Genomic DNA, 27,989 nt, shown 5'->3' with positions numbered 1-27,989 from the left:
AACACAGTGCTATTTCCTGTACTATGCTGGTATTTGCTAATTCATCCAATCAGTAAATTTCTTCCCTTAAAAGCTGTCCTGCCATATACGGGCTTATGTGAAAGTTATTTAATGTGTAAAATTGTCTTCAACAAAACTGTTTTGTGTTGTCTTTCAAATTGGAAAAGAAACATGTAGGTGTGTTGTCTTTCGAATTGGAAAAGAAACATGTAGGCACATCAATTTGTTCTTTCATTCAAGCATAAAATGCACCCAATACTTTTGGCCCACCCTGTATGTGCAAATAAAAATAAAAAAGATGCTTTTCTTTAAAAATCTCTCATGCAAGTATGTGTATGTGAGCAATCAATTCGACATTTCTTGATTCTGTATCATTTCTATATTTCAGGCCTCATCTTTATATCCTCAAGCCTTTGCTGATTTTTCAATGAGTGAAAAAAGTGAAGAGAGTGATGTTGATGACCTTTGTGCTGTTGAGTCAAAAGGGCTGAGCCAGCTGTGTTATAATATGCTGGGAAGGCCCCTCAACAAAAATGAGCAATTTTCAGATTGGGAAAAGAGGCCCCTCAGGCTCAGCCAGAAAGTTTATGCCGGTATACTCAATATTTCAGCACTTTTGTTATACTTAGTAATCTGGGTTATAATTTGATAGCATGCAAACTCTAGAACTTTATTATACTTATCATCAGGGGCGGAAAATGGGGGGGGGGGTGTGAGAGGGGGCGGTTGCCCCCCCAAATTTTTCACTAAATGAATATGGTAAAAATATGGTATGGGTAAATAAAATGGTTAAATTCAATTTAGATAACTTAAAAAGTCATTTGTTTGCATTTTCAGAACAGAAAAAAACTATGGAGAATAATTGTTTGCCTTTATAAAAGATGCGAGCTCTTTATATGGGTCAAATATTTCAAAATTGTGGATTGTTAGGACGGTGCATCTTGTACTGTCCGTTCTCGAAAGCAAAGACTACCACTCAGGACAGATTCCATTTCAAAAGGGGGTGACAGGTTGAGGATGGGCACTCACCGCTCGCACTTGCAGCCGTTGATCACGTTATTTTGCACCTTTTACTTCCGGGATTCCCTCCATATTTTGATAAAATCACAGCAGACCTGACGCATGCGTAAATTGGCGCTAAGTCTCGGCTTAGGAAAACGAACAGTATGAGATGCCCGTCCAGTGTTGAGACTGCACAATGTTTACGCGTAAACTCCATGTCATTTTACATAAATTTTTATGCTCATATTTTTACTTAATGTTTAGCTAGTAAGTGTTCATTGATTCTTTGTACTAGAAACACATTTTAGCAACTCGATGTATTATTTGAGTTACTCAATGTTTCATTTTTTACTGTAATTGTTTATTTTATTGCTTTAATTTCAGTATTTTTATTGTATTTTATCATATAATTAAGTATTTTTGTGCTTTTAAGTCTTATTTTTGATTTACTTGCTTTCTTAAAGTGTTTTTCTATTCTTTGTAGCTAAGCCTAAAATGTGCTGATTTCTTGTTGTTAAGCCTGAGTGCTCTGTTAAGTGTGTAACTTGTTTATTTTAATTTACTGCTTGTCTTAGGATTTTGTAATTTTTGTACCTTTTACTTCCAATGCTTTCTAATTCTAATAATTAGTTTTTTTCTTCAATTTTGCATTTTTGTATTGATTTTTAAGTGTATCGTTTTGAGCTAGAATGGGGGTTATATGCATAATGAAGGAGGTTAAAAGTGGTAAAGGGGACAAGTGGATTTCTTGTGATTTATGTCAGATGTTCTGCTTGTTTAAGGGAAAGGATGAGTCTGAGAAGGATTTCATTTGCACTAACTGTGTTGAACTCTCAGAGATCAGAGTTAGGATGCTTACTTTGGAGGGTGAGTTAGCATTAGGCTGTAGGAGTGTAGATGGGGTAAACACTCCAGAGGGAAAGGGGGAAGTTAGTAAAAAGGAGGTGGGCATCAGCTGTGTGTTAGATAGTGGGAATATTCCAGAGGTAAAGGAGGAAGTTAGTAAAAAGGAGGTGGGCATTAGCTGTGCGTTAGATAGTGGGAATATTCCAGAGGTAAAGGGGAAGGTTATTGCTGAGGCAACAGACTGGGAAACAAAGGGTATCATTTTGGGAGATTCAATGGTGCATGAGGTGGGAAATTCGATAGGCAGAGTTAGACGTAAGGTGGCTAGATGTTGTTTGTCAGGGGCTCGGGTAAGAGATGTAAATAAGGTTGCTGAAAAGAAGGTGGTATTTAATAAAGAGGATGTAGTTACTTTCTGCGTGGGAACTAATGGTGTAGGCCATAGTAACAACAACGAGTTTACTAAGGAATGGGATTCCCTGTTGGACAGAGCAACCAACTGTTCGGCAAATGTCCAAGTGGTTGGTTTGCTTCCCAGATATGGAGTGCATAGGAGTTGGTTAAACCAACAGGCTAGGTGTATGAACCTGGTACTCAAGGAAATTTGCGTTAAGCTTAGTATCAGGTTTATTGATGTGTGGAGTAAATGTAAACACAATTGGATTGCTAGGGATGGCCTGCATCTGAGCTCTACGGGGGTCAAAATGGTTAGTGGTTTGGTTTTAGAGGATTCAGAATCAAAAAACTAAGTTGGAATGAGGGGCATGCTTTAAGGAGCAGAATTCGAATGGGTACTAACTATTGGGATTTTAGTAGAAAAGGAAATAGGGTGGCTAGTAAGAGATAAGATTTTAACAGTTGGGATTTAAATAATCGCGCAGCATTAAATAAAGGTAAGATGGGCTTACTTAAGGTTTTTTATATAAATGCTCATAGTATTAGGAACAAGATGGAAGAATTGAAAAGCATAACAATAGATGAGAGGTTGAATATTATTGGAGTTACCGAGACATGGGCTACCGAAAGTGATGATGATTTATTATCTATTGCTGGATATAATTTGTTTAGACAAGATAGAGTAGGTAAAAGAGGTGGTGGGGTTTTATTTTATGTCAGAGACACTTTAACTTGCAATGAATTAATAATTAATGATAAATCTAATGAGATTGATATGATTTGGCTGGAGTTGATGAGCAATAAGGTCAATGAACTACGTTTAGGGAACATTTATAGGCCACCCAACTTAAGCCAGGGTCAAGATGAACAGATGTTGAGTATTATTAGTGACATTTCAAGCAAGGGGTCAGTCATTATAATGGGAGATTTAATTTTCCAGGAATTGATTGGAATAATTTTTACCATAGTAATAGCAGAGAAGAGGAATTTTTGAAAGTAATTGGTGACTGTTTTTTAGATCAAATTGTAACTCAGGGTACTCGACAGGACGTGATTTTGGATCTAGTTTTCAGTGATATGGAAGGTTCTGTTCAGGGGTTACGTGTAGGGGAACACATTGGAGACAGTGACCACAACAGTATTAGGTTTGGGATTAAATTTGATACGCACAAAGTAGAGAATTTTAGGTTTGTGCCCAATTTCAGAAATAATGATTTTGTGGCACTTAGGCAGAGTTTTCTTCTGTTCAGAGTTTGAAAGCAGTTTTTTCTTCTGGATTGGACAGTAGCGATGTGAATCTTCAGTGGGCAGAGTTTAAGGAAAAGCTAGCAAAAACGGTTGGGGATCATATTTCTTTTAGGAGAAAGGGTGTCAACACTAAAATTTGACCAATGTGGTTCTCTAGGAAAACTAAAGATGCTCTAAATTACAAGCAAACTGCTTTTCATAGGTTTAGAGAAACTGGTCACAGTGCAGATAGGCTCCAATATTGTAAGGCAAGGCGTAAATTTTAAGTATTTGATACGGATTCAGAAAAGAGAGTTGGAGCAAAGACTGGCAGATAACATAAACAGGAATCCCAAGAGGTTTTTTGCATACGCTAATTCGGGGAAAGTTCGAAATAGTCATATTGGGCCACTGGTTGATGAGCACAGAATTTTAATTCAGGACGATAGTGATATTGCTAATATTCTTAATAACTTTTTTTCGAGTGTTTTTAACGATAACTGTATCTCAACAGTTGACACCAACAAGACACAAGCTATAGTACAGCTTGAGGACTTTGTATTTTCCAGGGATGACGTTTTACTTCATTTGAAAAAAATTAAGAGACTAAGGCTCTGGGACCTGATAATATTAATCCAAAAATTTTAGTTGAATGTGCGGAGAAATTAGCCAATGTAATTGTAAATATTTTCAATGCTTCTTATAACTCGGGGACAGTGCCAGAGGACTGGAAACTGGCTAACATTACACCGCTCTTCAAGAAAGGGTCTAAAGGGAGTGCGGGATATTATAGACCTGTGAGTCTAACTTCGGTGGTTTGCAAAATTTTTGAAACATTGATAAAAATTAAGATAGTAAATTTTCTAGAGACTAATAACACTGGGGAACAATTTGTAAAACAATTTCTGTTGAGTTAGGTTTTTGAGCTGTTTTATTGTTAATTAGGCATGCTGGTTTCAAAACCGTAGTTAGTTTTATTCTACTACGTCAAGTTTTTTCTCTACACCTTATGAGAATGTGACTACTCCCCGCGGAATCGAGCATGAATCATTGGCTGGCTGGCACTAACCTTCTCCGATTGGCGCCGGGTAAATGACGCATGGAAGCACAGCGACAGGTTTATACTGGTCTGGGGTTGTTCAATTACGCCTGAGATACTGTAGTGAGAGGTTGTATGTTACTCTGAAATAGTGAATCACATTCCAACGTGGAGTTTGAGTTCTTGTTTATATACTGTTCTTGTTCTTGTTTTTGAGCGTTTAGTTTTCATTTATACATCAACTGAAACTTTTCCTTATGGCTAGTTCACGTCGTAAGTGCTTAAACAGCCCCGATTCGTTTTGTTATATATGTGGCAGTTTTACCATTCCCAGTCAAAGGACAAACATCAGTACATTTGTCAGGCAAGTCTATTATGCCTATTTTAAAGTGAAAATTGGAGATCAAGACAAATCATGGGCTCCACACAAAGTGTGTAAGCAGTGTGTTGAGAGTTTACGGATGTGGACAAAGGGAACACGTGGTAAATTTCCATTTGGTATCCCTATGATTTGGCGAGAGCCCAGAGATCATTCAAGTGATTGTTACTTTTGTATAGTGAAAACGTCAGGATATAATAAGAAAAACAAATGTAAAATAGAGTATCCTAGTTTACCATCAGCTATACGCCCAGTGCCTCATTCAGCTGAAATCCCAGTGCCAGTTTTCAATGAATTACCCTGTTTGGAAATAGAGGAATACGAGTCTGATGAAGATCGAAGTGACCCCAACGATAAAGATTTTGAAATTGAATGTGATTCCGTTCGTAAGGGATTTGAGCAACATGAGTTGAATGATTTGGTATGAGATTTGGGATTATCCAAAAAAGCTTCAGAGCTCTTAGCATCAAGACTGCATGAGAAAAACTTGCTTGAAAAGGGAGCTAAGGTATCATATTTTCGATCAAGAGAAAGCGCGTTTCTGCAGTACTTTCGAAGTGATGATGGATTTGTGTATTGCGATAACGTACATGGTTTAATGGAAGAGTTGGGAATTTCAGCCTATAACGCAACTGAATGGTGACTGTTTATCGATAGCTCAAAGCGGAGCTTGAAGTGTGTTCTTCTTCACAATGGAAATTTATTTGGTTCGGTCCCGATAGGCCATTCAGTTCATTTGAGGGAAGAATACGAAGACATAAAGAGAGTCATTGATTTGTTGCAATATCAAATGCACCAATGGATCATTTGAGTTGATCTTAAAATGGTCTGCTTTCTTCTTGGCCAGCAACGCGGATATACTAAGTATCCCTGCTTTTTGTGTATGTGGGACAGCAGAGCTCGTGAGAAACATTGGATGCAGACGAACTGGCCGCCAAGATCTGACCTGAAACCTGGTGATCCAAACATTCTACATCATCCACTTGTCGACAGAAAGAAAATTATATTTCCACCTCTGCATATAAAATTGGGTCTCATGAAGCAATTCGTAAAAGCTTTACCAATTGAAGGAGACTGTTTCAAATATCTCATTTCAGCATTTCCTAGCCTGTCATTTGAAAAGATAAAGGCCGGTGTTTTTGATGGTCCACAGATTCGGCAGCTTGTGAAAGATGAAACGTTCATAGGAACAATGTCAGAAATTCAAAAGAATGCTTGGTTGGCATTCAAAAACATTGTTAAAGACTTTCTTGGAAATACACGAGCCCAGAATTACGCCGAAATTGTCCAGCAACTCTTGGAGAGCTTCAAAATGCTTGGTTGCCACATGAGCATCAAATTGCATTTTTTACATAGCCATCTTGCTAACTTCCCGAAAAATCTTGGTGCAGTCGGTGATGAACAGGGCGAGCGATTCCACCAAGATTTGAAGGTCATGGAGACACGATATCAAGGTAGATGGGATGTACATATGATGGCTGACTATTGTTGGAGCATCAAGCGAGAATGTCCACAGATTAAACACTCCAGAAAAAGCTATAAGCGAAAATTTTTACCTTAATATGTATAAATACACAATTTTACTTGCGGTAACTATTATAGCCTTTGTATGAATAAAATTGTTGATTGTAAACAGTGCATTTGACAAGTTTTTACTTTTATTTTCCTTTATATGCACAATTTGTATGACTTTTGAAGGTATCCTGTAGGTTGAAAACATGACGTGATAGACAAAAACTGCGAATATTTTTGGACCCAGAGGCCAAAAGTTAGTTGAAATCAAGTCACAGATTTAAGACAACGAAATTGCTGTTCCCCAGTGTAATCTATTGACTAGTTTTCAGTACGGTTTCAGGAAAGGTAAATCTTGCGCAACTAATTTATTACATTTCTATGACAAAGTTACCATGGTTTTGGACAATAAGAAGCCTGTAGATGTTGTTTACATTGATTTTCAAAAAGCTTTCGATAAGGTACCGCATGTTGCTCTACTTAGCAAATTAGCTGATATAGGAATAGGAGGGAAAACTTTCATTTGGGTAAAAAAACTGGCTGACCGGAAGGAAACAAAGGGTAGTTGTAAGGGGAAATTATTCTAATTGGAGTGAGGTTTCAAGCGGGGTTCCTCAAGGATCAGTGTTAGGGTCTGTTTTGTTCATTGTTTTTATGAACGATATTCACAAAAATATTTCTGGGAACATGAATTGTTTTGCTGATGATGTCAAAGTTATGGGGACTGTAGAAAATGAAGAACAAGCAAAACAGCTGCAAGAGGATCTAGATCATATTACGGAGTGGGCTGATAAATGTGGTATGGCTGTTAATGTTGGGAAATGTCAAGTGCTACATTTAGGGCATGGAAATAAGTGTACAAGTTATTATTTGCAAGGTTCAGTCATTAGTCAGGCAGACAAAGTTACTGATCTGGGGGTCTTAATAAGTCAGGATTTAAAGTTTAGCCAACAGTGCAGCATTGCTAGTAACAAAGCCAATAAAATGCTTGGGTTTATCAATAGATCTATTTCAAACAAATCTAAAGAAGTTCTTCTGCCCTTATATAGAAGTTTGGTAAGACCTCATTTGGAGTATGCTGTTCAGTTTTGGTCTCCCTATCTTAAGAAAGACATTAATGTATTGGAAAGGGTTCAAAGGCGAGCTACAAGGCTAATAAATGGACTTTCTCACTTAGACTATGATTCCAGGCTTAGAAGGCTAAAAATGTACAGTCTTGAGCAAAGAAGAGACCGAGGGAACATGATTCAGTTGTTTAAATTTATTAAAATGAAAGATGTTATGGGGCTGAAGTTTAGCACTGAAAACAGGACAAGGGGTCATTGTTTTAAGCTATTTAAATCTCAGGCTAATATGGATGTTAGGAAAAATTATTATTTTAGCTGGGTAGTGGAACCTTGGAACAGTTTACCGGAAGAGGTGGTAAAGAGCAAGGGAGTAGATAGTTTTAAGAGGGCCATTGATCTTCACTGGGGATTGTAAATTGACTAGGACCAGTCTAGCTGGGCCCAGAGCCTGTTGCTGGTCGTCACTTTTGTATTTGTATTATATGCTTTCTTAAAAACTCTTTGCAAAGATATGGTCTTTTTGAAAAACATCCCACATCAAAAAATACTTGCAGATCAACAAATATATCTTGAGGCTCTTTAATTTACGATCTCTGACTGACACACGATGGCATTCAAGAGTTAAATCTATAAAAAAAGAAACCTGGAAGAATTACTGGAAAGCGACCTTTTTAATGATATGAAATCTGATGTCATTTTAATATGTATGACTTTGTTTGAAATTTTGTTTACTTTTTTTATACTGTGGAATGTTTTTTGAACAATGCTACACTCTATCACAAAAATTTCTATCCACTAATTTTAATTCTTGGATTGACAATTAAAACTCTTTGTAATTTTTACACTAATGCATGCTTGAACCAAATGTGGAACTTTGTGACAGAACTTTCCATAAAAGTTTTTATTGTATGCAATGTAGTAGAGGTGGCAAAACCCATATGAAGTTTTAGTGAAAATATTAAAACAATATTTTGAATAAAACAATCAATTCAGTTTCTCAAGAAATTGAGAGAGGATATGATGAGATGTATTTATCATTGGTCTTAAGTTCAATATCATGTTGGTCGGTAATAGAAAAGGAAAAAGAAAATATTATACTTATAAGAAATTATAGCATGAGGGAGAGGAATTGTTTTGTGAACTGCAACTATACTGTTTAATGACGCAAAATAAATATTAGCCCAATTTGAAAAGCTTTCTTGGTTATTTTAAAGAACGGAATGTGAAGGAAATGTGTTTTTTAACATAACCTTCTTGCTTCCATTGTTTGTTGACTGTTTCAATCAGGTTATTTATTCATTTGAAATATGACTTTTGTGCCTCAACTTCAATATTGCCTTATTATTCCTAACACTAAACCCATTTTATTATCACTTCCTCTTAACCAATATGTATTTTATACCATACTGAGGAAATTCATGTTCGAGAAACTCGACCCCTGTGCTTAACATTAAACATATAACTTCTAATATAATATAAGGATATTGCTCACATTTAGTAACATTCCACTATTATTACATTCAACCAATGTCATCGCCAGAAGACTTCAGCATTTGAAAACAATTCAATTTTTATCACTGTTCTGTGAGCCAATGAGAAAATCAATAACCCTATTGGTTCTGCTTAACTTTATTGTTATGTAAAGTAAGGAAAACAACATTAAAAAAAGCACAAATTTGCCAATTACAGCAGACACGTGTTTCGGCGTTACAGGGAACGCCTTTTTCAATGCAAAAAGTAGTGAGCTTATGGATGAAAAGACATCCGACAAAAGCCAAGAGCAGATAAGCATGCAGCTTAAAAGATAAAAATAGCGGATTAGCCAAACACCAATGAGAAAATTATAAACCGATCAGGAACCAATAGGAATGCAAGCATAGGCCAAGAGTTTTCTCTTAGGTAGGAAACCCAGAAAGAAAGAATTCAATTGGACAAAGATTAAGCCGAAGCTTAAACAAAAAGAAAAGAAAATGTCGGTAACCGTGAACCGCAAGAAAGGAAAAACTAAATTGAAGAAAAAACACCACGAAATAAAATAAACAGAAACAAAAATATTCGAAAAAGGAATAAAATAAAATTAAATAGAAATAAATGGGGGTGGGGGGAGGTCAACAAGACAAAAAAGGTAAAAATAAACAAAGGAAGATAGATAAAAATGAATAAGAAAAAAGGGGGATGGGGAAAGGACAGTATTAAAGATATGGGAGCCAAATGTTGGAAAAATATGGAACTGCTTTAAGATCATTAACTAAGTTAGAACTGTTCCTCAAAATATGAAAAGATTCCCAAAAGTCAGGATCTGATGAATTGGGGCATTTTTGGATAATCTGATAAGAGTTAAAATCAAAAGAGTGATTCGAATCCCAACAATGTTGAGCAATACTAGACTTATTTAATTGTTGTTTTTTCACATAATTTTGATGCTCTTTCAAGCGAATTTTTAAAGCACGCCGAGTCTGTCCAATATAGGCAAGTTTACAACTACAATTAATTCAATAAATTCCACAACAATTAAGAGGGTGAATAGGATGATTAAGAGAAGAGAATGAAAGTTTATTAATAGGAGTGAACACCGCCTGGAATTGGAAACGTTTTAGAATCTTAGCAACCTGATAGCTTACAGATGGAAAGAATAACAAAACAACCAAATTCTTTCTGATGAAGGTTCGGTTAAGAACATTAGTTTGGGATTTATTTGAAAGTTTTTTATAAATGGAATCAATCAAAGTTGGCGGATAGTCTCTATCAGTTGCCACAGCTTTAAGGTAATTAAGTTCCACCTTAAGAAGTTCCGATGAAGAACAAATATTAATTGCGAGATAAACAAAAGAATTGAAAGCAGAATATTTTTGATTTAGAGGATGAGACGATAGTCTATGAGGAGGTAAAGAAACAGCAAAAGGTTTGCGATAAACAGTAGTTTCAAAACCAATTTCAGTACGAGAAACAAGTACATCAAGAAATGAAATGCAATTATTCTGTTCTTTCTCACAAGAAAACTGAATATGAGGATCAATGGAGCTTAAAATAGATAAAACCTCATCACTCACAAAATGATTCTGGTTCATGACAACAAAACAATGATCAACATACCGAACATAAAATTGAAATTGCAGTTTTTGGAACAGCTTAACTTCAAAATAATGCATGTAAACATCAATAAGAATGGGGCTAAGTAGGTTACCCACAGCCAGACCATCTAACATAATATAAAATTTCCCATTAAAAACAAAAGAACATTGCTTAAGACAGGTACGGGTAAGGAAAATTAAATCCTCAATTTCCGTATTGGTGAAGTGAAATTCGAAAAGTTTTGTTCGAAGGCATAACAATGAACTCTCAACGGGAATGTTCGTAAATAAAGAGTTAACATCAAAAGAAGCCATAAAAGAATTATTTGTAACGAAACTATGATTTTTTTAAACAAAATCAACAGAATTTTTAATAGTAAATAAATTGGGACTCCTAAGAGGAGAAAACACAGAGACAAAATATTTTGCAAGTTTGTATGAAGCCGTACTAATATTGGAAACAATCGGCCTGAAAGGAATAACAGCTTTATGCACCTTAGGTAAAGCATAAAATCTAGCACAATTAGCAATAGATGGAACAACAGAGCGTTTAACATTTGAAAGAATAGACTTAACAGACTTGACAGCAGATGAAATAGTTTTTAACTCTTTATCACTAGGAGCTTTAGAAATTTCAGCATATGGCCCAGAAGAAATCAAATCATTACTTTTATCAACATAAGATTTGTCAAGAACAACAATTTGGCTACCCTTGTCAGCTTTGGTAACAACCAGATCAGAATTCGAAACTAAGTCTTCAGCAGAACGGATAACAGCATTAGCAAATACAGGTTTAGAAATTTTCGAGTTAAAGTCAATATTAGAAGCTATAAGATACCAAATCGAATCTTTTAGAGAGGAAGTGAAGACACTAAATTTAAAAGCTTTCTCAACAGGAGCAATAAGCTTTGAAAAAGAAGGTTTAACACTCACAGCAAAATTATCATTACATTTTAGAGCCTCAATTTGAGAATTGCTTAATGGAACGCTAGAAAGATTAACAACAACATTCTTATTAACTACGGGTAAATTATCTAGGGGAACCACATGAGAAGTTTTACAAAGCATAGCTAATTTCTTTTTCAAAACAATTTGTTGTTTATCTGAGGAACGAAGGGTTCTAGACCAAGAATTTCTGTCAATAATGTTGAAGTCGGGAATGGAATTATAGAAACCAAAAGATGTAAATCATAAAGTTCACGTTCAATAAAAGATAAATGCTTCCTAGTTTCCTGGATCGAAGCTCCGAGTAAATCCAATTTCGACCGAAAGATTACTTTGTCAATTTTGACAGAACATGGTAAATTACATTTCAAAGAGATAAACTTCGGAATAATTTTCTTGCGCCTACACTCTTAAAAAAATTTTAAATGGTTCAAAAAACGAAATTTTTTAATTCAAAGATTGGCAAACCTATTGATTTGAGACATAATCAAAAGCAAAACAAAACCGAAGTGGAATTAGGAAGCTCTCATTATTGGTTGGAAAGTCAACAGCTTTCTTCTAGACAGCAACAAGACTGGTAATGATATATTTAATCACTATTGGTGATACGGGAGAGCAGAATTAAGATTCACTTTTAATAAAATTTTTGTCTAAAAAAAATTGTTTTTACTTCTAAGAAGCATTTTATAATTCAAAGCAATGAGCTCCAATGGTTTTAAACTTTTTTTGTATTTTTGAAAATATATATTCTGTCGAATTTTTGTAGCTTGCAATTCTTCTTGAATTGGATTTTTCTGTTTTTGCAGCTTTAGATGCATATTGCCTTCTCCTCATTTATGAGAAATTGTTCCATGCATTTCAAAGGGAGCACCTGAGTTTCGATGAAGTGCTAGAATCTTGTTTGTCGCATGTACCCAAGAAGAAAGCCAGTAAAAAGAAAAAATCTGTAAGTTTTATTGCCACTAAAAGACTCCCAAGGGATTTTGCAGCTGATATTTTGCTCCAATTAACTTTTTATACTTTTATTCAGTTCTATCCTCGTTCTATCCTTTATGCTGTAGATCGGATCAGTTAAGTTGCATTCTTCATTTTGTGTTTTCAGGCGCAATACAAAACATCCTTGAAAAAGTTGATTTTATTTTTGTTATTGATATCATCATATGACGGGTGTTCATGAGGGTGGGTTATGGTGCACTGTGCCATTGAAATTTTTGCTTAGAATTACAGACATGTACTTCTATTTGATAAATTATTATTTGTAAAATCATGGGTAAATTAACATTTGAGTCATACTATACTGAGATAAAAACTTGCTGTAGTTTTTAAACTGTGAAGTATAATTAGTTTTCTGTTTAACGGCCCTCTATTTAATGTCTTTCTCTATTTAAGGACTTTTCACGATCTCAGATACTTCACTTTTGTTTTAGAACCACTCTTTTTAAGAATGCATTCTACTTAAGGACAATTTTTTGTGGTCCCCTGCAGGTCTTTAAATAGAGAATCAACTGTAGTTATTGTAATGATATGGGGTTGATGAATTTTATTTATTTTTTAGCAGTTTATGGTAATGAAATATTTTCTGCCTTGCAATAAAAACTTCAGATTTAAACTTAAGATTTTAAAAATCAGCGATTTTGTTGAAATTTATATTTCTTGTGCATTTATATATAAGTAGAAAATCAAGTAACAATGCAAATTATTTAGTTCCTTTTTTCCTGCTTAGCTATAAACATTTTTGTTTGATTAGCTATAAATATCTAACTGTTTAACTTCCTTAGTTTTAACTCTGTAATGAAGGGTTTTTCTCTAACACATAGAACATGTGTTTACCGTTTTCATTTGAAATTTGTGGCCTAACACACAGCTCTTCATTAAAATCTGCAGAAAAAACTAAATTCTGTTGAAAAGTTTCAGTTGAAATTTTCATCCCTAGAAACAAGTGGTGCATTCCCCAAAACCAGTCTCGGATTTCAGAGCGGTGGCCGATAACATGGCCCAAGGTGTTGGAAGGTATCTTCGACTCTTCGGCGCAGATGTCATCTTTCTCACAAACGATGATGATCATATGCAAGCTGTAAAAGTAAAATATTTAAACTCAAAATCTTTACTTTTGATTAAGTGTTGCTATGTGTGTAGTTGAAGGCAGAGGAAAAAAAGTTACGTTATTGTCCAGTGTTAAAATTGCATCCATGGTTTGTAGAATAATCGTGGGAAAGCAATTACTATTTTTTAAAATTATGTAAACATTTTATGTAACAATTCTAAATTTTTTGTCCTATTTACACTAGTCAACACCAAAAATGCATCCGGCTCAAAAATAGCTATTTCCAAAGCATTTTGCCTCGTTAAACACGAAAATAACCATAAAAAATGGAGATTAGCTCTAGTTCTCAAGATACAAAGCCAACTAGGATAGTGAAATCTAACTAATGTTCTTCTTTCCTGGCAGATAGAAAAACCTCCCATGGGACTGACTGTCTTTTAAACTTCAACCCCTGGTTGGAATAGAAAATCTCACTACATAAAATCGAAATGGACTTCAAGAAGTTAAAAGTCTGGGAAGAGAAATGCCCGAAATCAGCCTCTAGTAAATCCACTCATTTCTGCCTCCACCCATGCTCATTCTATTGGGGATAGTGAAGAACTTTGGGAAAGTTGTGAACAAAGGCGGTTTTCCAATACTTTACTGGGAAATTTCCAAGATATATTGAAGCAGAGGTTGAGAATTTTTAACGCCCCTTCAAATACGCGCAGTTATGAAAATCGTTGGTTTTGAAGGAAAATTCGTGAGGAAAGAACAAAACATCCAGGAAGCCTTTATGGGTTGTATTACAGGTATTTCTAAGCAGCAGTTTGAAGACGAGGTCTACAAACAGTAGGTCAAATAATCCTTACTGGAGTTCTGTGACCATCAGTGGTGTTCCCATAGTGTATATCCATATACCCCATATACTCTCAAACATTTTTTTAACCTATAGCGTATACCCTCAAGCTTCATAAATTTTCATATTATGACATACTATGAATATGATCACATACACAAATTGTGCATAATGGATTACTGGGAGTATACCCTCAGAAAAATAGATGGGAACATCACTGGTGACCATTGATGAATGATGTCTCTAAAACTATTTTGTTCACTTCTTGCAGGATATTTTGCTTAAAAACTAAAGCTATGAACAGTGTGCGTGAGGAAGGGTTTCACCTAGATATATTTGCCATGAAACGCATATATGAGTAATTCTTTAGAAAACGTAACTTTTGAACGCAAATATTTTTCAATTTTAAAACCTTTTGTTTTCTTTTTTTTCATTCTTACGTGAAAGTGTTACCTACTAGAAGTAACTACAAACAATGGCTCAGCTAAGTTCCAATTATTTTACTCAAAAATAAAAATAATAAAAAAATGCCTTGTGCTATGCAATATCACATACACTGGCAAAGCAAAAAGAAAATTTTAAGTCCAGCTCCAATCAACCAGAAAGTTAAACTACAAATTCATACATTATCACAAATATTTAAAAGCATAAAGAGTTGTAATAGCGTACACACCATAATAAAAACCATAAAATACACAAGGCATATTATTTGATACCACCCTCACATAGTAGAAAATGTGTAAGTCAAAGAAAATGGATTGTTTGCAATTTTTTTTTTTTTTTTTGTCATGATTGCACCCTACTCACAATACAACCTACACGAAGCATATGTGATGTTGCATATCACATTTTTCTGGCTAGCAATCTTGTTCCCCATTTTTTTCTGTCAATTTAATCGTTTCCCCCCCCATTTTGTTTTGTTTTCTGGCATTCTCTTTTTCTTCCAGGTTCCCCTTTAATTTCTGCACCTTTTGAGTATGTTATGTGAGTGTTTGAGTGTGTTATCAGTTATGTGTTTTCATCATTTTTCCGCAATTCTAGCATTGCATCCATGTGTTTCATTTATAATCTAAAATCCGTAACTTTTTCATGTTCTTGCATCGCCATTGAAATTCGTTAGCATCTTTTCCACAGCATCCTTCTTTCGTTGTTAGGCGTTAAATGTGCTAATTGTTTCTCACGCATTGTGGCATCCCTGATATGATCACTCATTCGCCGATTAACTTTTCCATTCCACTACACTGCAGCACTTGATCCAGCCGGATGCGCAAAAAACTGGAAACGCTCTCTGAAAACTGGGAAGCGATGTATGCCTTCCAAGACTCCTCGCGCAAGTCGAAATTTCGCGTTGTGGAAAAATATGTGTCTACAAATTTTTAGAAGCATACCAAATTTTTTTAGACACTTATGAACACCCTCAAACTGCTTTAAAGCATTCCTCAACAATACGCTACAGTTTCTTACATAAAATCTAAACTTTTATCGTATTTAAAAAATAAAAAATTGTTTTATTCAAGATGAAATACTAAGATGCACAAAATGAATGATCAACGGAAGGGAAAGACATAAAATAAAACAACACGGTATGCACAGTATGTAGCAATAATAAAATGTTGCACTATAATGGTACTGTACATTATACAGTAACACATTTATTAGTACGCATGGAAGATTCACTCATATTTCTTGTCGCGCTACCGTCGACGTTTTGTAGTTGTTCAAGCATCTCGAGAATGTTAGCTCCCTCCCCCCCCCTTTTTTTAGTCAGAAAATTTCTTCTTCTTCCCATTTTCACAAAGTTTAGATGAAGGTGCCACTAAGGTACCATTATATTTCATCAACTTTAATATTTCAAATGAAAAAAAAATTAAATAAATGAATGATGCTGAGTGACTAACAAGGAGATGCGTAGACTAGTTTGATGTGGGAATTTTCGCTCTCAGTGATGCTTAGAGGGATGTAATAACATTCACGAAATCAATGTTTAGTGGGCAATAACGAAGCCGTTACTTTCTTATAAAAAATTCGTATTGCAGACGAAAAATTCGTGTTAGCTCTAAAATTCGAAACTCGTGAAAAATTTGTGTTATTTTTCGTGTAAGTCGAATCGCATTGTAGCGGGAGTCGACTGTACCGCGGCATCCTTGGACGATCGCGGCTTTCCATTGCCAAAAATTGTATGTCCTCAGTTATGAGGTAAAGTTTTTCCTTTATTTTTTCATCATGCTATTCCGTATTAATCCAGAGCTGGCGTGTTCTCATTTGCAATGCCACTGAAATAATCGGACGACCGTCAAAAGTGCGAGAAAGGCGGACGATGAATTGCCTATCCAATCAACCTTAAAATGGAATCCTGATTACAAATCTTGTAAAATTTTGGCAATCTCTTCCTGTGGTGACGAGATTCTTCACCAAGAAATGATGCCTCCACCCACAAGAGGCATTGCATATTTCGTTCATGAGAGCCCCCTCCCGTTTCCTCAATGTGGGAGCCACGGCCCCCAGAATTATAAAAACTAGAGAAAAAATTGATACGAGAGAAAAGCATTTGCACGTGTGAACTATTATAACACGGCTATTTACTTTGATCCCTGCTTAAAGTGGGGAAGAAAAACCTGTTTCCAAATGCTTCTTTTGTAAACGAATTGCATATATATATTTTTTAATGACACTTTAAAAATGTTAGGTGTGAATTTAAATGCATTAAGTTTAATAAAAAAAATTGTTTGAAGTGGCCCACTCGGCCTTTGGCCCAGTCGGGGATCCCCAACTAGCCGATCTGGCTATCCCGCCCCTGGTAGGAATTGACTATTCAAAACCAGGATGCAGACAAAAAGTTCTTTTTTGTTGACTAGTGTTATTAAAGATACTTTGCAAACAAATTTTTTAGTTATAATACTGAAAATAATTTTTTAATGTTTAAAAAATACGTACTTAGATTTCTAAGCTTAGCTAGTGTTCTTTTACTTTTTTTTCTTGGCACATAAAGCATTTTCAGTAAACTAAATTAAGGTTTTATAAACATTAAAAACTTTTTCAAACTTTTTCAAAATTTATGGTGTGGATCGTGGACTTTTTTTTTTCTGTACTTAAAATTCCATGGTTTATTATTATGAATTTAATCATTTTTATTTTGTTTTCAGCAATGATCCAAATTTTTAGTTTTTACTCATTATACAGTAGAACCTCGTTTACATTTTATCCTGAATTTACAAGTTGATCTCAGCTTAAGGTCAATTTAGAAAAGTAACCTGCTCTCAAAGTACTACTAAAATATTTTTGGTTTTACAGTGAAATTCTGTTACAATGAACTTCAGGGGATTGCAATTTTGTTCATTGCAATGGGAATTTAGTTGTAATGGAATTTAAATAATGTATTGGCAATCAAACCGGGACTGAAACTATTTCGTTGAAATGGAAATTTAGTTGCATTGTTATTCATTGGGACAGGATTTCACCGTACAAAAATTTAAAAGCAATATTTTGCTTATTGTTTTGAAACATGAATGCTAATTTAACGTTTTGTGGGTTTAAGTAACTAATTTGAATGTTATTGACATTCAATCCATACCATTTTTTTTAAAGTAGAGATCTGATTTTTCGGTACTTGAAATACCATGGTTTATTATTATGAATTTAATCATTTTTATTTTGTTTTCAGCAATGATCCAAATTTTTAGTTTTTACTCATTATACAGTAGAACCTCGTTTTACTCAGGGGTTACAATCCACCGAAATGCCGCGTTAATCATAACCACGTAAATTAAGACTTAATAAAAGTGTTAAAATAGGGGTTAGGTTCCATAAATAAAAAAATACTTCATTCTAGTTGTGATTAATAAGATAATAAGTTTAATGTGCACTTATATCCATGCATTCATAAAGAATACATAAATTTATTTAATGTTTCAAAAAAGGAGCTGTCTTTTGGCAGTCATTAAGAATTTTTCTCTGTAGTTTTTTGCAGAGCACTGACACGTTTATGGTCACTCGCGTCACTTCTTATGGCGAGATCATCTTCCACTAACGAATCAGAAAGATCATTTGCTATTGTCAATGAAGAGCTCAAAATTTTCAATGTGAACATTTCTGGTTATATGTCACCGGTGTCAGTATCCTCATTGGTTTTGAATTCCTTTGTCACTCCGAAAAGCTCTTCTTCCAGTGAGTTCTGAATTGTGTGAGTTTAATAACTTATTTCTAGTAAGAGCTCTGGAACCAATCACAAAAAAAAGGTCTCCAGTTGCCCAAGCTTCAATTATTAGCTCGCCACTGCTTTTGAAAGAGAGGTAAATTCAATCTGTTTGCAATGCCGCATCTGCGTAAAATCAAAATTCATCCATGTAAAATAAAATAAAGGTGTCAAATCTTAAACCGTGTATAATCAAAACTGCGTAAAACCAGGGGTCTACTGTATTAGAAACAGCACCCCTTGTAAAGTGCATAATTGAGTTGAATTTTTTCTGCCAATGCTCAGACTTTTGTTTGAACACTTTTTAAAAATTAATTCTTTCATTCAAACAATTTACCCTCATTATTAACATCATTTAAAAATAATGTGCTGTTATATATTTTTGTCAATTCTATTCACACTTTCATATGACTAGTTGAATTGTACAAATAATTTTTTAAAAAGTTGAGAAAAATAGTTCTTTCATAAATTTCTCTGTAAAGGAATTGAATGTTTTAAATCAATTTTCTGTCTGTTCGCAATTAGCCAAAAAAAGTAAAAGGAAAAAAAAAGCAGACAATAACTATTTATCATTATTACATTATTTATTCATTCACATTCCATTAGTAATTGTTTTTCATTGTTTAAACATCTATTTCAGATTGCTCAAGCTGAAGACAGAGTCATTTTGACATCTGGAAGAGCATATGAAAAGGCAAGTGAGACTGAAACCAAATGCTTGACTATTTGTGTCTGACTACTAATCTAGTTCTTACAAAGCTCTCTAGTTCTGACAAAGTTCTTAAATTTTACTTATTTATTTAAATTGTCCCCCCCCCCCAAAAAAAATAATTATTTGGCAATGTTTTGACTTGTCCCCCTCCCCCCCAAATAATAACAATAATAAAACTTTGAAATGTCTCCTGCGAATTGTACCACTTTTTTTTTTTGTAATATTTATTGCACAAATTATATTTGCAAACTATAATCCATGTTTCCATCCAACTTTTAGTTCATTACTGTTGAGTTGGATTTGATCATTGTATGTATTTAAATGATTTTTTTTAATTTATTGTTAGATGTAGTATGTTAATTGTAAGTTAGAAATAGAAAGAAAAATTGAATACATCTTGCTTATTCAGAAGCTGATAGCCACAAATGTCTGTAACTTAAAAGTAATTCTCATTACTTTATGCTTTTTATTAAGTTACCATTTGATTGGTTATAATGTCTTTAAATTACTTGTTATCTAGTGTTAGCAGAGGTAAATATTAGTCCCATAACGAACTCTGAAAGTTTATCTTTCATTACATCTACAAGTCCAACTGCGTAGTTGGCCCTTCTTGCTGCAAAGGGTTGGTGTGTATGATATAGTAACTAAGCAAAAGTTCCAGAAAGAGTACAGTGCCAGTTCGTGCTGGCTGATGCAATGCTATGTTTGTGAAGCATTTTCCCCTATTTCAGCGTTTCTTAATTTCCTTGACAAGTGGAATCCTTTTTAATGTCGATGTTTTTCTTGGAACCCTTGGGTGTTTTTCAGTGGTATACAGATTTAATGGAAATAGTTTATTCGCAATAAAAATAAAGATTGTTTTCAAGTAGCATTTACTGGCAAAATGTAAAATTTCAAAAAATAATACAAAATTTCTTTAACAACTTGAAACAACATATTCAAACAAAATATATTTAAGTTTAAACTTATGTGTAAATAGTGCTACTTAATTGTACTATGGTTAGAGCTCCGAAAGAAAGTTTTTATGTTGGGGCAAAGTGGCGGATTTACAGGTTTAGGCCCATTGTTATGCATTTTTGGGTCTTTATCAATCACAGAATAATGTAAACTATGTCTCATGTGCCTTTTTGAGTCCCCAAAGGGCCCCTATTGTCTTGGGAGGCCCTTTGTACTTGTAACATTTACGCCAGGGTAAATACGCCACATTGAGAGAGTAATGTTTCCAGTGCTCTTTCACTTTTTTTTGTAAGTTATGAGAAAGGGAAGCAGTAGTGCCGGACCTTCGATTTTTCCCGAGGAGGAGCAAGGACTTGAAACTGCTTCCATTCTCATCTCCTTTTAAGTTTTTAACATGTAGTTTCAATTTTTAAGAAAGATAGAAATGAAGTAAATTAATGAAGCGCAAGATAAGCTCAATATTGGGAGTATCTGTGTAATTTTTTGTTTTAAAAGAAAGATAGGTTCTACCAAAAGTTAAAAGTCCTAAAAGCAGCAGTTTTAGGCTGTCTTTTGTGACGTCAGAGGAAGCACGGACAAGGGGAGCTTTCTGTAAAATTCTCAAAATTCAAATGTTAAAAACATTGTTTTCGGTAATTTTTTGTAGTGCTTCTGGAAAAAGAGGGGGGGGGGTGGAGGGGGAGTGAGACAGGGCTTCAGGCTCTCTCCAGGGAAATGTTCAATATTGAAGTAAAACAGCAATTAAAGTTAGGTTGAAGGAAGAGGTTATTGTTCTTGAAGTCAATTTTAGGCTATTTTTGCTGACATAAAGGGGATGGGGAAGATTGAAGAGCTTCGTCTGGAAACTTTTCAACACTGAAATCTTGAAAATGCAGTTGCAGGTTATGCTTGCTAATAAGAGGGGTTTTCTTAAAAATAATTGAAGGAGACAATATTCCTTTTGACAGTTTTTGAAACTGAAATCAATTTTGAAATTTTTGGGGGGAAAAAGGGCTTGGGGGTCCTTTACCAAAAATTGCAAAAAGTGAAGAAATTAGGCATTTCGCTCGGAAAATTATGGAAGTTTTAAAATGTCCGGCTATTTTTGACTGTGATGTTCACAAAATGGTGTACGGGACCCTCTAACAAAAGTTTGTAAAAATCAAAGTACTAAAAACCTGTTTTAAACTATTGTTGATGATGTTAAGAGAGAGTTCAGAAATCAATCACAGCTCGGAGTATGTCTCTAGAAATTTCTTGATTTTGGAGCTTTATGTTCCAGAAGCTCTTCAGCATAACATACAAATGGAATGAGAGGATTTATCCTTTAAACTACCCCAGAACTCCACTGATCGCATTCATTTAAATTGATGCAAGGAAGAACCAAATGTCATTTCAATGAAAGTGTCGTATTCATGCTAACAGAGTTGAGGGTCGAAATTTATAATCAATGACTTTTTAATGAACTATTCATTTCGAAGTTATCTCTGCCGGTCATTTTCAAAATTATAACAATAGGTAGACTTTTTTTCTTATATGATTAAGCTTAATATTATGGAAAAAAGATACAAGTTTCATGGAACCCTTGAGTGATCTCAAGTCTTGAGTGGAACACAATTTAAGAAACGCTGCTCTATTTAAACAAATCGTATGAAAGCTTGGTTACTTTGTGTTCTTTCTTAGGTAATATCAAGTACAGGAACTGCCACATGGCCCATGATTTAATTAAAATGTTTTTGACATCCTTTTTAATCTGTTTTCAACTTGGTCTTTCAATATTATTTACAATGTAGCCTAGGATATTTAATAAACTAAGAGGTTGTCTTTATCATCATTTGTTCATTCTGCATAGTCAAATTCCATACAATAACAATATTTGCTCAAGTACTCTTGTTAGTACATTTGTTAAATTCTTCGTGTTCGTTAAAGTGCATAAATTTTAACGACATTGATAGAAGAGTAAGATGCTTAATTATACTACTCTATCAGTAGCACTACCAAATTTTTCTCCCTGGGGCAGGGCAGCAGGTTTGCTAAGAATAAATAATTCATCCTATATCTATAATTCTTACTGAAATAAGTTAAAATTCTGAAAGAAAGAAGTAAGCATAAAATATAATTCAAAGTTAATGTTTGATAAGATTGTACCCTGAAAATAACTTATTAACCATCTATTATGAGAATTTTCTACAACACTACACCTGTTTTAAGTTCCATTTACGGCAACAATTTTAAAATAATTTATGAAATAAATACCTTGGTTACATTGTCAGGGGCGGATAGAAGGGGAAGGTCATGCCCCCCCCCCTCTAAACTATTGACAATATTATCCATCCACATTGTGTTCAAACACTTTATGAATATGATGAAAACAATTGCAGTAATCTTTTCAATTCATTAATTGTTTTTAGGAGCAACTGTTTGGAATTAATATTTCCTTTCATTGCTGTTGAAATTAATTAGTAACATTTATGGGTTTATGTCCTACTAGGTGCTGTATTCCTGATCAATTTGGTGCTTTTTATTGACACCCAAGCAGTTTCAGAAAAATGTTTCGTATCCAAAAATCTATATTCTTCAGTATTACTCTCCCCTCTCCCTTAAAATGGTAGTCTGTATCTGTCCCTGCATTTTGTGATGCTATTCTTTTTTTCTAACAACTTGATTTTATTCAACCATTTGATTAAAATCACTGATTTTAATCATCTGTTTAAAATCAACGTGTTCTCAAATTCACAGTTCGATTCACAAACACATTTAATTTGTTTTTCTTTTGCAGCTAAGGGGCTACATGCCAGAGGGTATGTGCTTCTCTGTGCCAAATGAAGTCAACGCAAAGAAACAAGCTGCAATTGTGTTAAAGCACTTTAATGTTCAATGTAATGAATCGGATCTATTTTCACGTTGCTCGGTAATGCATTTTCTTATGTTTCTAACTTTAAAACTTGGTTTATTTCCTAAACTTATAGCACCGATATAATTTAAATGCACAGGTATAACTTAGTACCTTCAGCAAGAGCAGCCTTTCTCTAGTGGTCTTGATGTGATATTGTTTGCTTAACAAAATAAATGAATTAATTAAATTTAAGACCCCGCCTTTGATTAAAAGTGGTTCCTTCTAAAAGTTAGATAATTGAGGTCCTACTGTATTTATATTTTGTCGATATTATCTTGTTTCATCTCATCTCTAAAACATAATCAAGTATATTGTTTGTCACAAAACATGTGGATTTCTCTAAGTTCATTTTATATATTAATTATGTTTTAGGTATGTAATGGAAATGAGTATCAGAGCATTGCCAGTGATAAGCTCTACTCGATGCGGACTGCAGCAATGCAGAATGGCTCCTCCATCTCAAACGATACATCCTACAGTGGAGCTCCGATTCAATTCTCTGCTCTGTCTGAACAAGTGTTTGAACGAGTGAAGACATTTCTTATCTGTGTTAACTGTGGAAAGGTGTACTGGGAAGGTAGCCATTATTCTCGCACAAAAGAGCATTTGTCCGAACTCATAAATTTGGGAGAAAGCTCCCAAGGGAATATTTGTGAAGTATGTGCTTTTTATAAACTATTACTATACTTTTAGAGACTTTAACTTCATCTTTATTAATTCAATATTATTTAACTTATTATTTTCTAATATATTTGATTAGTATTCAGTATTGTGGAGTTAATAAATTTCAAATAGTATCACACATGTTATATGACCATAGAACATGATAAACATTTGCAGAAGAATGACGAGATATAAATACATCCTGGAAAATAACTGGAGCAAAACTAGTCATTTTCTTTATATGAGCTTTCAAAACCTTGTTTGCCAAATTACTTCTAGTCTGCTTGTTTGAGAAATCTCTGCTTTCAGTTCACTCACTGAAACTGACTACCATTTGTTGGCCTTTCACTTAGTGTGGAGTTACTTTTTGTACTTTGCCTTAAATGGAGTGAAATTTGAAGAGCAAGAACCAGTTCGTGACAATAACTCCATTTTAATGAAAAGTGTAGATGCCAATTTTGCGCTTAGCAATAGTGTGGCAGTATAATAAACACTTTGGACTCCAAGCATTGTAGTTTGAATAGTCGATAGTCTGAATTTTTATTATTTTTCTTTTCTTGTCACACCATGTGTCAAAATTGTTTTCTTTTACCTTGTACAAAACGCAAAGGGAACATAATGTAATATAAAATAATAATAATAATCCAACACTCAGTTACACAGAAGTCCTGATGATTCTGAATTCCAGACTTAGTACTGATACATTATTTTGAAAATATGTTGTAATCAGTGAACTGTTGCAGCAACATACATAAACATGCACATTAATTTAAAAGTACAAACCTGCGAATGGTAGGGTCAATTAGGAAAATCGTTTTTTAATCGAAAAGTCTTTTCAGCTACAAATGAAACGTAGTCGCCAGTTTTGGTCATTTATAAGATGGAAGTAGACACGATGCTTAAATGCCTAAGTTTCCAAAAACAAAGCAGAATTGGATGTTTTCTTTCACTGCAAACTAATGAAAACAACGCAAAATGTGCTGCAACTTTTTATTTTTAATTTATTTTAAATATGTAATTTTCTTGAGAAATGAAAAATTTTGTTCTTAAAACTTAATCTTATCCTCATTGCCTTGGACGCAAATGTGCTAAAAACTTTTCAACTGAATTGTAGTTTCACGAAGATTTATTATTTTTAAATTGTTTTCCTGCTACAAATTCAAAAAATTATTTCTTAATTTTTGTCGTAGCCGCCATATTTGGGTCATTCCCAAGATGGCAGTACACAAGACTTTTTAAGAGTATTAGTTTCCGAAAATAGCATTGGATGTTTATTGCAGTGCAAACTATTGATAACAAGGCAAAATGTGCCCTTTTTTCCGGGGTAATTCGTAATTATTTTCTGGAAAAATGCGAAATTTTATCCTCAGAGCATTTTTTTTTATTCTAATTGATTTAGACACTTATGTGCTAAAAACTGACTATTTGTCTTAATTGTAGTTTTTTAAGGATTAATTAATGATCTTTTTCTAAAACACAGTTTTATGTTTTGCTTTAAATCTTGTTCTGAAAGTATAAAAATATGTTGCAAATTTTGGCTCTTTAAATATGAAAAAAAAAACATCATATTGTATGTTTTTTTACATAAACCCTCGAAGGTCGTTCCGATCCTATTTGATTCCCAATTAACTCACACAGTCTTTATTCTGAAAAAATCGTCAAAATAGGAAGACAAATTATTTAATTTTAAACTTGAAAAGGTAACTTGTTTTTTGACCGCAGAAAGCCGCCCCCCTCCCCCCGTGTGCCCCATTTTATCATTCCTTTGCCATAAACAATATTCCATGTTGTCCCATAAATCCTGTATTTCATTAAAAATCCTATACATCATTAAAAATGGAAAGAAAAAAAAAACTATATTACTATAAACTATATCTTATATTTCTGCTGTGATGTGGACGGTAATACTCGCAATCGATTAGGAATACGTTCCATTGAAAATCGTTTATACAACGGAGGCTAGTTTCTACTTATTCGAATAACTAATTTTTTAATCTTCATTCGCATCAGATTAAAATATAAGCCAAATAGTCAGTCCTTTGATCGTTTTCCCTTCATAGTCATCCTAATGTGGAGATGCTGCGTATGGAACGTAGTCGCCTTGTTTGGTCATACCATTAGTTCAAATAATGCAAAAAAAAGTTTTTTTTTTTTTTTGGAAATATATTCTTGGTAAATGCTAAATTGCATATTATTGGAGGAGGTTTGTAGTTAATTATTTTTATGCCCAAAAAGAAAAACAATCTTAATTATTGAAAACATTCAAATCATATGCTTATCTAATATTTTTTCTATTCCCTTCGTGCTAAATTTCTTACAATTAATTCTTTTCATTAAACTAGTTACCTGAAAAGTGCATGTTGATTTTTACTACCATGGCGTTTGCAATGATTTACAAAAAGATTTTAAAGGAATTTGTTGTTTTTATGGGAAATACTTTTTTTCCCCTGTGGGACTATGGTACTGTGTACACTACTTTATTTTTGGTTTAATGACTTTTTTTTCTTATGAAACTTTAAAATGGGTGGAATGAATCAGGATCTCCCATCCTTCACCCGATGCCTCTTATATTTCCATGATTAATATAATTTATATTTCTTGTTAGCATTCATTTAGCATCACTTTCATAATATTTGTTTCAAAAAATACAAATTGAAATCCCCCCCCCCCCCCATTCTTGTACTAGAGTGCTGTTTTCAAAACACGGTAAAACTGGTGGCCACCAAGTTTTTTGAGTCTAGTGGCCATTGGCCACTTGAAAATTTTCTGAATCTTGAGGTCTACACACCATGTGTCAAAATTGTTTTCTTTTACCTTGTACAAAACGCAAAGGGAACATAATGTAATATAAAATAATAATAATAATCCAACACTCAGTTACACAGAAATCCTGATGATTCTGAATTCCAGACTTAGTACTGATACATTATTTTGAAAATATGTTGTAATCAGTGAACTGTTGCAGCAACATACATAAACATGCACATTAATTTAATATAAGCTTTTTTAGCAGTGTTCTTTTCTTTATAGACTCTTAGTTCTTTTGTAACAATATATTGTTTATATAGATCTTAGAAGAATCGAAGTCTGATAAGGGTACTCCTGTTTGCAGCTCATCTGAAGAAATAATAACAAAGGATGAAATTGAAGCAACACATAGTTCTTCAGCAAGGACTATAATGCATTTTGAAGAATATTCATCGGAGGATGACATTGACGATATAGTATTTTGTTAAAAATTACTATATTTTAAAAATTGTTCTTAATTTATAATAAAATGATGTATATATTCTATATTAGTTGTCTTCACATACATAGAAAGCTTCACATTCTAACAATGTGACTGAAAGACCTGGAAAATTCAGGGAAATTTTTTTAAACCACACGTGTATGAACCCTGTGAAAATTTCTGGATATTGAATGCAAAATAAGCAAATTGGAAGTTGCTAAACATTAAAAAATAAAGCCAAATCAATATAGATAGTATCAGGGGTCTGGCCAGAGGATATTTGGGTCCGTTAACGGACCCTTCACAAAAATCCGATCAACCAAAACGGACCTTTCACAAAATCCCGATAAACAAGATCGGATCTTTCACAAATTGTTTATCGAAAGAGCAAAAACAAAATAATGCATATTTCTGTGTATAAACCGATAATTTTTGGAGCCTTTTTTGAAGTCAAATTTGAGGGATCAGCTTATACTAAATCGGCTAATTTTGAGAGAAAAAAAATCGGCACTCTTGCGATGTTCCTGCAAGTGATAAGTAATTGCTACTGCCAAAAAAATATAATGGTTGTTTGTTTTATCACAGCTAATTAGCAGCTGTGTTGTTGTAAACTTTTCCGAAAAGGCATTGGTAAGCACTTTTCTCCCCGCTCATGATTTAATAAACAATAATAATATATATCTGCGAAATGAACTTAGAACTGCAAAGGGATAGATAGTAAGGGTTGGAGAAAAAATATGATCTCTTCAGATAGGGTTACCAACTTCAAAATTATCACCACTTAGCAGCGTCTGGCGTTAAACCTTTAATAATGACTTGATTAGAAAATATTCTTATCATTTTACCAGCTTGTCAATATTTGCGTTTTTGCGGGTGCGGGTGCGATGTTTAATTGTTATTTTGGAAGAAAATTATATGGGTTTTGATTTTTCGATGTTAACAAGGATGATTAACTCTTTTAATTACTGTTTTTTTTTTTTTCTTTAGATGTCTGC

The 27,989-nt window shown here is 33.9% G+C and overlaps 1 protein-coding gene across 2 annotated transcripts in view; it reads left to right on the top strand.

Moving 5' to 3' along the window:
* Positions 1-27,370, top strand: part of LOC129222213 (exonuclease mut-7 homolog) — a 157,618-nt gene extending 130,248 nt beyond the window's left edge. The window contains exons 13-19 of one of the 2 annotated variants that reach the window (XM_054856690.1): positions 389-593; positions 12,291-12,430; positions 13,418-13,564; positions 19,199-19,252; positions 22,986-23,117; positions 23,475-23,759; positions 26,834-27,370. In XM_054856690.1, coding sequence (XP_054712665.1) covers positions 389-593; positions 12,291-12,430; positions 13,418-13,564; positions 19,199-19,252; positions 22,986-23,117; positions 23,475-23,759; positions 26,834-27,001 — 1,131 coding nt within the window. In that variant the 3' untranslated portion in view covers positions 27,002-27,370. The remainder of the gene's footprint in view (positions 1-388; positions 594-12,290; positions 12,431-13,417; positions 13,565-19,198; positions 19,253-22,985; positions 23,118-23,474; positions 23,760-26,833) is intronic. The other variant, XM_054856691.1, reaches the window with a different exon arrangement.
* Positions 27,371-27,989: the final 619 nt, after the last annotated feature.

This window comes from Uloborus diversus, chromosome 5, assembly GCF_026930045.1.
Source record: "Uloborus diversus isolate 005 chromosome 5, Udiv.v.3.1, whole genome shotgun sequence".
NCBI lineage: Eukaryota > Metazoa > Arthropoda > Arachnida > Araneae > Uloboridae > Uloborus > Uloborus diversus.
Note: the sequence above shows the minus strand (reverse complement) of the source record. Positions and strands in the feature narration are given on the sequence as shown.